This window comes from Mangifera indica, chromosome 11, assembly GCF_011075055.1.
Source record: "Mangifera indica cultivar Alphonso chromosome 11, CATAS_Mindica_2.1, whole genome shotgun sequence".
Taxonomy (NCBI): Eukaryota; Viridiplantae; Streptophyta; class Magnoliopsida; order Sapindales; family Anacardiaceae; genus Mangifera; species Mangifera indica.
In genome coordinates, this window is record NC_058147.1 from 13,143,725 (window position 1) to 13,155,460 (window position 11,736).

Consider the following 11,736-nt stretch of genomic DNA (forward strand, 5'->3'; position numbering starts at 1 on the left):
TTTTTTTTTTTTGATTTTACCCGAGGTATACATATTATTATTATAAAATTGAGTATTATAATATTTTTAATTCAAAATTATTCAATCATATTGTAATACATTATCTATATATCTATTTTTATATATATATAATTTTATTATATATACCACCAATCTCAGATTCCCTCTCTTTGTCTCTTTTTTTAATTTTAAACTCAGTTCACTCTCTTACCAACCAAACACTCGTAAGATACAAAATAGTGGAAGATGAAGCAAGGACTTCTCTGAAACGCCATTCTTCACTAAACCAAGCAAAAGTTTAGGTTACTCAGAACACCGTGCAAATTCAAATCTATCGGAAACTAAGTGAAATCTAAAGGGGGTGTAAAATGCAAAACATTAAAGTTAGAATATGTACTGATGATATAAATTGAAACTGCGCATTGTGGACGTGGTTAGAAGATCTCCACACTTTTTTTTAGCTGGTTGAGTTGGTGTCTAGTTTAGAAAATACAAGTTTTTGCTTTTGTTTAAGTTGTGACAATGAGATGAACGTGTGTGTTACAGAGTAAAAGGAGAAAAAAGAAAGTGATGCTTTTTGCAAGTGTCTTACGACATTCTGAATACCTAGCTCGGTTTACCCATTTTCAGCTACATAAATCATCTCCAGTCAGGGCCGAAAGGGTAATGCGAGATCCCGTTACTAGGAAATTCAATATGCCAGTGCCTGAAAATTTTAATTGGATTGAAGATAGAATTGAAAATTTTGAATTGAATTCTATATAACTCTACGATATCAAAGCAGAATTATTACTATTATATATTACCAGAAGAGGGTAGTTTTCTGCAGAGACAGACCATAGAGTGGGAAAAAATCATCCCAGTAAAAGAAAATACAACAGAAATAAAATAGAAACCACACACAAATTGTAAGAACAAGTTTTAACTTGAAGGTCTAAGGAGTGGTTTTTAGAAATGGATAATCTGTGTAACCGATAACAGGATCATCTATATAAAATGTATCTCTATTGTATGGGTTTAGAGGGGCATTGAGTTCAAATCTCTTTGGTAAATCAGGATTTGATAAGAACCAACGACCATAAACAACAAGATCTGCTCGACCTTCTGCTATAGCCTTGATTCCATCTTCCCTTTCATAACCACCTGCAACGAGGAAAGTACCGTTGAAAGCCTTTCTCATGGGCAATAAACTGTGATGACTTTCGTGTTTTTCTCCAACTGTCTTCATTCTGGGTTCAACCATGTGACAGTAAAGAATATTATACCTATTCAAGGACTCTGCCATATAGAGACCTAATGCTTCTGGATCTGAGTCCCCTGCTTGGGCATAGTCCGCAAAGGGAGATAGCCTAATACCAACTCTCTCTGGTCCAATCTCATTAGCAACAGCTTCAACTATTTCTAGAGCAAACCGACAACGGTTCTCAAGGGATCCACCATATTGGTCTGTCCGATCATTCACTTGATCCTTCAAAAACTGGTCAATCAGGTAACCATGAGCACCATGAATCTCAACTCCATCAAAACCTATACAACATATACGCAACATTAGCAACCCGATTCATAGAATTTCTGTTTATTTGGTTGCAGACAAGCAGTAATCTAAAAATTAAAATCACTCCCCCACAATTTAAGTTTTGACTTTAGACAAAGTATTTACCAGCTTCAACAGCATTCCTTGCAGCAACCCTGAAATCATTCACAATTTGTGGGATTTCATCTGTCCTTAGCCGCCTTGGAGGTGTGAACTGTGGAACATCAACACCGAATGCTCGAATTTGAGGCAACAAAGGCCTGTCTGTACTGGAGATTGGAGCTTGACCATTTGGCTGAAAACCTGTATAGACATGAGAAAGGGAGAACTAATAAAGATCATATGAAAACCAGTATTACTTTTCTATGAGATCAAGAGCGTAAACATGGAACAAAACATTAAAAACTGAAATGCTAAGAACTTCGTCTTTCCAACTCCCTTGCTGGCCTTGTGTTTTGCATCACATAACTTACAGCAACTCAATTATGTAACCTCACTGCAAGCTGATTGTATACACACAAATATCTTCGACTTAACAACAAACTAAATTGTAGATCAATAGAACACAAAAAAGAACATTAATCTTTTCTTCCACTCTTCCACATATTTTCAGTAACTCAAATATAAGATTTCTGTGATCAAACATGAAAAAAAAATCAAGCTTAAGCACAATCCTATATTTATTTATCACAATTCGCCACTTAATTACAGGTTCTTTTAGTCCTGTTCACAAAAATAATAAGAGAGAAGGGGTTATGTAATACCCAAGTTTCTGACTAAAGCGACTACATGAGTAAGTACTGAAATAAACCCTGCCTTAACAAGGAAAGGCTTAAAAGTAAATACCTAGGCAAAAGTGACAGGGCAAGGTGTTATAGTTACAAGGAATGAAATGCTTCAGGGAGTTGAACATAATGTACATAATGTTCAATACATATACATTGCAAAAGACAGTCATCACCAGGATGCATGATTGTAGAGAAGGTTCTAGCAAAACTCGATTCATCCAATATGAATGTATGCAACGGAAAACAATAAAGAGTCAGCAGTAATAACCCATAATGATTCAATCGTTACAATATAAAAAAGTCAAAGACATAGAACACACCTCTACTTGAAACCCTCCCCACGTGCCAAATCTGACAAAAGAAGATCCCACCTTTAGCATGAACAGCATCTACAATCGGTTTCCATGCTTCAACTTGCTCCTTTGTCCATATACCAGGTGTATTTGGATACCTAAACAATCAAAGAAACAATAGATACTATCAAATTCCAACCTCAAATAGTGTTACCCTTGCAATGTAATTCATGTATAAGACAAAACTACCCTTGAGCGGTGTTGGAAACACCAGTGGCTTCAGCGATGAGAAGACCACCTTTGGTTGTTCTCTGAGAGTAATACAAGATGGCATGAGGCTGAGGAACATTGCCGTGAGACCTCTGTCTGGTAAGTGGCGCCAAAACAACTCTGGAACATACATGCAAAATCAACCACAAACTTCAACTAGAACAATAAACAAACTGCAGTTTCTCACCCAAACCAATTCATAAATTTGCTTAACAGCTCTCAAATACACCACTTCCCTTACCAATCTAGCAAACAACTAACCAAATATAACATTCATAAAAGATCATTTCTTCAGGAGATGTATATATACATATAGAAAAGTGGCACCTCAGCTGATGAATCAGCCTGTGCGACTGTAGAAATGGATATAATTATATAATAAACAAAAGTTTCTGTTCACATGCGGACTGAGAATTCGAAAAGAACTTTTTTTTTTTAAAATGAAAACAACGAATTTTACTTGTAAAATAATTTATTTAAAAAAATATTTCAAAGCAATCAAAAGTCCTAATCATATTTTCTCAGTTTCGTGCCTTTCTCCTCAACAACCAAACACTCCTAAATACAAATTAATTGAAGAGACAAAACAGGGATTTTCCAAAATCAGAATTCTTCACCATACCAAACAAAACAGAAGCCTATCCATTTCTCAGAAGATCAAGTTACTTCCAACCCATCAAAAAATACCATCAGAAATCAAATAAAAAGGTAGGGGTATCCACGGCCGGTTTGATACAGTTTGAGAGATTTTTCAAACTAAATTAAAAAAAATAATTTGAAAAATTTTCAAATCAAACCAAATTAAACTAAAAAAATACAGTTTAGTTTACAGTTTGAACCATAATTATCAGTGTTATACGATATACGATACATATTATATCTGTGATATGAGACGATACAAATAAAAAACGGTACATATCATAAGATATATCGAATTAATATGATAAAATAACTGTGTCACATAATACAATATTATCTTATAATACAATAAATATTTTTTATTCAAATTAATATACTTTTTTAGAGAAAATGAATGTATTAGAGTGTCAATGAAAAATGTTAAAATATTGAAGATGTATGATGTTTTTCAAAGTGATGATGTCAATTATAATATTTTATTAGTAATTTATTATTTTAATTTTTAAAAGGTGTATCATATAATATGATAGATACACAATATGATAAATTGAGTTTTTTATATATTATATGATAAACAATTTGATTATTATAGTTTGAATATTTTAAAATCAATTATATATATATATGTGTGTGTGTGTGTAAAATAAATATAAAAATATATACAATACACATGTACAGAAAATAACAAAATAAATATAACAAAACAAATTATACACCTAATTGTTTGTTAGAAAATTTTGTTAAACATAGTTATATATATATATATATATATATATATATATATATATATATATTTTAAAATACATCTTATGGTTTGGTTTATTTTGAAAATTGTTTAAACCGTAACCCAAATTAAAAGAACGGTTTGAAAAATTTCAATCCAAATCAAACCATTTTATAAATTAAATCAAATCAAACTATAATTTTTAAGCAGTTTGATTCAATTTTACGGTTTGAATTAAATTATATACACCTCTATAAAAAAAGGTCCAATCTCTAAGATTTCAAACTCAGAAAATGCCTACCTGTGAGAAAGATCGAAAGGACCCATCTTGTAGGGGGTGAGAAGAGGAATTCGTGGAGTTTCTTCAGACATGTTTGAGCTTCCCTTTTTACAAAAACAAGTTCGGAATTGTTGAATTTGTGGAAAGAAGTGATGCGGAGGAGAGTATTTATAGAGTGATGGGACACGAAGAAAAGCCATCAAATAAGAAGAGAAATTTGCTTCGGAAACTGGTGGGCTTTGCAGAATTAAGATGACATAATGAATTACGCACTTCTTCAGTACGGCGAAATTATTTCAAAAAATAAAATGCCTACAATCTTATTCAAATTTATATGAATAATGATGGTATATAAATAGATTAATCAGTTTACATTATTTTTATAATTACTGTACAATTTAAGCTGATAATATGGTAGGCTATAAAAAATGGGGTTAAAGATTTTTTTTTATAAAATTTATTTTGAGTCAATTTTATATGATTCAAAATTAAATTAAACAGTATTATAATTTATATAAAAGTAACTTGACATAATCTGAATCAATTTGAATATTTTAGAGAAGTATTATTTTAATAAAATTTATTAGAAATAAATTATCAATAATAATTAAAATTTTTACTGATTGTATATGATTATATATTTATAAAATTATAATTATTCATATTTTTTTTATTATAAAATAACAAGAATATGATTCGGTTAGTCAAATTATTAATTTGTTTTAGATGTTTTATTATGTAATTTTTAGACTATTTGTAACTAAATTAAAATGTTATATTGTGTGTTTTATTAATAATGATTGAAAAATTTTGATAAAAAATTAAAATAATGAAAATATTTTAAAAAATAAAAATAATAAATAATTTTGGGTCAAATTGTATCAATTCAAATATTTAAAAAATGGATTAAGATTTAAAAATTTAGATACACTTTTAATTCAAATTGAAATTAAAATTAAAACTCCTTAACACAAAATCTAAATTAATATTATATAAATATAATTTGATGTCACAAATTGCCATGCTTATGGTATATACAAAAGAGACTATTATAATTTATTAATTTTTTGGTTGCTGTGTAACAATTGGTAAATCCAAAATGACACACGAAAGTAAAGTGTGGTGATAAATATAAAATTTATGTAATAAAGAGTTGTTTTCATAAATAATAATGTGGGGTTGGAATCATGAATCAGCCTAGAAATCGGGGAAAGTTAAAGTACAGGGGCTACGCAGGAAATTTTGTGCAGTGTCTGACGTCAGCTGTTACGATTTATGTTTCCAGCAGAAAACGAAGAAGATGGAGCTTTATGAAAATTCAACTCCAATATTCAAACTATCATTAATCCTGGAAAAGTTATTGAATTTTCAATTTTCTGGGATGTTCTCGAAGCAATTCGTGGGTTGTATATAAATTGAAATAGGCAAGGGGTTGACCACGGAAATTAAAATGTCATATCCGATCAAATAGAAATATTCGTGCGTTAACATTTTCACTATAATTAATTTTAAAAAATCATGATTTTACTTATTAGCAACATTAAATATATAAATAGTAAGCACAATTTTATATATAAATAATTTTATATTATTATATTTTTAATTTAAAATTATTTAATTATATAATAATAAATCATTATTTATATACAAAATTATATTTGTTATTTATGTATATCATTTTATTGTTTGCTTATTTGTCTCTAATTAAAAGTTATAAAGGTAAAAATAATTAAAAGGACTTAACATGTTTTAATTAATTAGACTATTATAACTTTTAGACCAAAAGACTCATTCCCGCCCAATGTTTAATTCATTGATGAAACTATATTCACTAATTTTAAAAAATCTAAATCTTATCCATCAATTATTACTATTCAGAAAAAAAAAATATTAGTTATAAAATATAAATGTCATTTAACTAATAATATTTTAAAAAAATTATCTTTTTTCTTTATCTTAGAGTTAAAAACATACAATTTCTCATCTATATAGTTTTGAAAATTCATTTTTACCCTGTTAGGGTTTATGTTCTACTTATTAATTGTGGGGATACTGGGGATGGGAGTTTTTAGAGTGGTGGAGATTTTAGTATGTTGGGCATTTTATCTAATGGGTGGAGATCAAGAGTTGCAACTGACGCACTACTCCCTTTTAACGTTCTGATGGAACAGTTGGTTGGCGTTCCAGTTAATGGGCTTGGTGATGTGGCATCCTGTCCAAATTTTGGTCTCAAATGAGTTAGATTTTGTGTTTTCAACTATTGTGGTTGGGTCCATTGTGAATTTTAGTCTTATGTATATGTCGGCTCCAACAATGTTCAACCGTTAATACTTTGCCTAGGATCTTTGCGAGCTGTCCAACTGGTCACATGTTTGAGCCTGGTCATTATGTGTTGATGGACAGATTTGGCACGTTTGTGTTCAAAAGGGTTTTGTTTGCTTCTGGGCTTGTGGGCACCCCCATTTCAAATGGGTTGATAAAGTTGAGGAAGAAGATGGATTCCACTTTTTAATCTCCAAACAAGCCTCCATCCACTGTTTTGATTGCTCTTACATAGGCAACTCACGTGGGTTTGAGCAAGGGTGTAATTGCAATTTTTTGAAAGATAAAGAGGTGGTTGTAATGAGTAAAAACATAAACCCCTAGTAGGAGGGAAAGATAAGTTTTCATAACTCAATTGAGAGAAATTATATATTCTTAAATGTAAGTTAGGAAAAATTAGATAAATTTTTTTTGTTAAATAACATTTATACCTTTATAACTATTATATTTTTTTAACAGTAATAACTATTGGGTAGGTATTTAGATTTTTCAAAATTAACAAATATAACATTGTTGATAAACTAAAACTTGGGCGGGAATAAATCTTTTATGATAAAGATTATAGTCAACAAACATACACTTTTTGTGTGAAAAGCAAACTTATGCCAATGATAGGGTTCAAGATAAAGAAAGATAACACACCCAAATATTCTAATTGATAAGTAGTTAGGTTATGAAAACTGTATTACTTTTCTACGAGATCAAGAGTGTAAATATGGAATAAAACATTATGAACTGAAATGAGAAGGTAAGAACATAGTCATTTCAACTCCCTTGTAAGCCTTGTGTTTCACATAACACAACTTACAACAATTCAATTGTGTAACCTTATTGCAAGCTGACTGTATACCCATAATATCTTCCACTTACAACAAACTAATTTGTAGATCAATATAACACAAAGAATGTATGTAATGGAAAACATAAAGAGTCAGTAGTATTAACCCAGAATGATTCAATAGTTACAATATAATAAAGTAAAAGACATAGAACACACATCTGTTTGAAACTCTTCCCGCATGCCAAATCTGAGAAAAGAGTATCCCCGCCTTAAGCATGAACAACATCTACAATCGGTTTCCATGCTTCAACTTCCTCCTTTGTCCATATACAAGGAGTATTCAAATACCTAAACAAACAAAGAAATAATACATCTTATTACATAGTGTCGTAAAATTTAAGACAAACATGCCAATATTCTATAATCTGTAATTCTATAAAATTTCTACGGCGTACCCAGATTCTATTTTGTCCGCGTGGATGGTTCGCAAAGGTTACAACAATTAATCATTTCTCCACAACACAATTTTTATAGGTGCACTGCCATTTCAGTTGTATATTGGGAGACACTATAATTATTGTACTTGTTATGATTCTATATATTTTTGAGAATAGAAACAGAAGAGAAAATGTGTTCCTATTTTTGTTGAGTGTAGTTTTGGATATATATATATATATATATAATAGTCCAACTACCATATAACCATCCTTTAGAAGTTTTAATAAAGCTAAGTCATATTGACCCATCATATGTGGACCCAAATCCAATATCCCCCATTCATATATGATGAAAATTTGAAACAAATACTTAAGCACAAAAATCCTATACAGTAGTACATTTCACACTTGTAAATATATTATGCGACCTTACAAACAACCTGTACTTAAGAGTTTATTACTATACATCTGTTAGGAATAACATAGCCGTTTCAATCCAAATAAAATATAATAAAACTTTAAGCTCGTAATATCTCAGATTTACTCAATAACACTAGCTTCCTTTAATCCCTCATTTATCATTGAATTATTTTCCTATGTATCAATAATCAAGCCCATTCTCCCATATAAGTAACATGATCAATCGGCCCATGGACACATGTAATATATAAGTCTTCCTCTTTTACTCAAAATTCTCAATTTAAACTTAGCCCTTTTTTAAGTCATGTTTCATAGGCCAAATCTTGTATGGCCATAGGTGTCAACTTAAGATAGTAACACTAAGAGTAAATATCGAATAATAACAAAGAGTCTAAGGATATCAACATGAGATAAACTTCATAAAGTCTTACACAGTAAGGGAGCAAGGATTCATCATCTCACAACTTCAACTAACCGTCTTACTTATGTCCACATTGCATGAATCATCCATCAATGTCATTACTTCAACATTATACATATCTTAGTTCAGTTATTACACCCAATGTCTAACTTGAGTTCTTAATCATTTTCATACTTGCAAACATTTATTCATGCTAAGAACTCACATCTAACATTCACAAGTTATTTGAATATGGAAAATCCAATCAGTCATTTTCAAATGTATCTATCTCTAACCTTATCTTGATTGATCATCAAGGCGACATTTTTACTCTAACAAATCTTTTCTCGAGAAATTTATCTTTTATTGGCACACCTTTTCAATGTTACTTTCTCAAGAATAATGTTTCATCTTTGCTCTCTATCTTAATGCCAAAGGTGATTGCTTTTATGAGTGAGCCAATCTCTAATTTGTGTGATATTGAAATCTTGTTGAGCTAAAAATAATGTGTATATAATGAAAACCCAAGAATTTCAAGATACAAGTTCAAAATAAAATAAACTTGAATTCATGGTTTTTGACATTGTGTCTTTAGTACAATATATATAAACTCAATTAATTATCAATTATAGTGTACACAATCCAAGAGATTTAACATGAGCAAGATATACATTTCTTGGAATAAGCTTAGTCAAAGGATTATTGACCATTTGATGCATAAAATTATATTGTATGTCCATTTCCCTCTTGGAAATGATAACTCTTAAAACATTGTGTTTAGTGTTAATATGTTTGATTATACTATCTTGACTATGTCAACAAACAACTATTGTTTCAACAATATTGTCTTGTTTATTCAAATTCATAAAGAATCTACTTAATCAAATAGTTTCTAACACAATCACTAGATAAGCTATATACTCAACTTCCATTATGGATAAGGCTATACATGTCTATTACTTATCGCTCCAAGATATAGGTCCTTTTGGAGTAAGAAAACATAACTAGAAATTAATTTGCATTAGTCTAAATTACCTCCCCAACTGACATCTAAATAGTCAATCAAACACAAATTTAATCTTTAACAACACAAACAATAATCTATTGGATATAACAATATCCATTTGACAATCTTTTACTGCTCTTTTCTAAGATTGACCAATATTGACTAACCAACCCGTTAACAAAAACAAATATTTGGGTATATATGCACCATAGCATACATGAAACATCTTATAGCATTTAAATTGGTAACGGTTGACATTTCTTTATTTTCATCTTGAGTTTTGGGACATGTCTCTTAGCTCAATGATTCGTCAATTGACATAAGAGTAAGAATGGGTTTGTAGTTCACCATATTGAATTATTCTAGAATTTTTTGAATATAATGCTCTTATGACAAAGCCAAAAGTTTCTTTAAACAATCACTGTGGATTTTAATTCTCAATACATAATCTGCCTCACCTATATCTTTCAGGTTAAATATAACATCCCTCCCTAGAAGTACTACCCATCGAAGGAGAAATGTTACAAATTAATATTCGGAGCGTCTATTTTTTTTCTTTTTTAAAAATACTTGAAAATAATCGCCTCATTAAAAGTGTTTAGGAAGTATTCCAAGAAAACTGAAAATCTGGAAGCGAACAAAAGATGTATATACTCATATGAAGACTCATCTGAAAGTATCTGAAAATAGGGAGTAATCATATGCAACTGTACCATAATCTCAAAAAGTCAAAAGTCGATAAGAACATGCTACTGTATGCATGTAATATAAACTAGAGATAACCTGCTCCAACCGGATCTACCTACGCTGACCTGACCCTGCCTCGTAGCTACCTCGATCACCTGTACCTGCAATCAGGAAAGAAAAGGGAGTGAGTGATAAGAACACTCAATAAGGGGAAAAAATTAAGTAAACTATCTTTTTTTCCTGTTCTAACTCACTTTTGGGACTCAACCTCACATCCTAACCTCTATAAGAGATTGAGGGGGTAATTTAGTTCACTCTTTACTATTTGGGTCATACTTTATCCCATCTGGTGTCTATTTAATACTTTCTGGAAGCTAACTATAGGGATTTGGCACTTTTCTAAGCTCAAGCTCTTTTTCTTTCACTACACTATTTCTGAATCTGAATTGAGCTCTACTGTGAGCATGCTCTACTACGAGCGGACCCTACTGGGGGTCTATGTCCTACTACGGACATGTCCTACTGCGGACGTACCCTACTGCGGGCGGTGTAGTGTAAAGTGCCCCCTCATAGTTTATAGCATGCATGCGGTCTTATATCTTACTAATTTTGCTTTCATTTAAATTTATTCATAACTCACCAAACATTACTCTTGGGACGACCCCTAAATCTTGAGTCCCAACCTTTTCTTGCTTTTCTTTCTTTTCTTTTTCTCTTTTTTTTTTTCCTTTCCTTTCCTTTCCTTTCTTTCTTTTCCTTTCCAAAACTGTGAAATACTGTTCACAATCATGTTCATTTAACAGGGCAGCCTTCTTTTTCATACAATTTCACAGTCCAAACAGTTCCTAATTCATACAAGCTATATATCATTGAAACGAGGATTCAAAGAGCTTTCTAACAAGCTATAATAGCACTCATAATTCATTCAATCAGGCAGTCAAAACAGCAGATAAATTCAGTGGCAAAAACTGCCTCCCCTGTTTATTTGATAAAGCAGTCCTTGTGGTTCATGCAATATTTAACAATCCAAATGATCCCCAATTAATACAAGCTATATATCACTGAAAAGAGAATTCAAAGAGCTTTCCAAAGAGATATAATAGCACTCATAATTCCATAGATAAGGCAGTCAAAACGTGAGATAAACTCAGTGAC

General features: G+C 30.9%; 1 protein-coding gene and 1 long non-coding RNA gene across 2 annotated transcripts; both read right to left on the reverse strand.

The window, feature by feature from the left end:
- Positions 1 to 775: 775 nt before the first annotated feature.
- LOC123229110 (putative 12-oxophytodienoate reductase 11) lies at positions 776 to 4,694 on the reverse strand. Its single transcript, XM_044654692.1, has 5 exons — positions 4,550 to 4,694; positions 2,865 to 3,005; positions 2,643 to 2,773; positions 1,661 to 1,837; positions 776 to 1,527 (listed from the first exon to the last, which is right to left on the reverse strand). The coding sequence occupies exons 1-5, from the start codon at positions 4,618 to 4,620 to the stop codon at positions 935 to 937; spliced, it is 1,113 nt and encodes a 370-aa protein (XP_044510627.1). The 5' UTR covers positions 4,621 to 4,694; the 3' UTR covers positions 776 to 934.
- Positions 4,695 to 7,678: 2,984 nt separating this feature from the next.
- LOC123230216 lies at positions 7,679 to 10,729 on the reverse strand. The gene is made up of 2 exons (XR_006505035.1): positions 10,678 to 10,729; positions 7,679 to 7,979 (listed from the first exon to the last, which is right to left on the reverse strand). It is a non-coding gene; the product is annotated as an uncharacterized LOC123230216 (long non-coding RNA).
- Between the last annotated feature and the right edge of the window lie 1,007 nt (positions 10,730 to 11,736).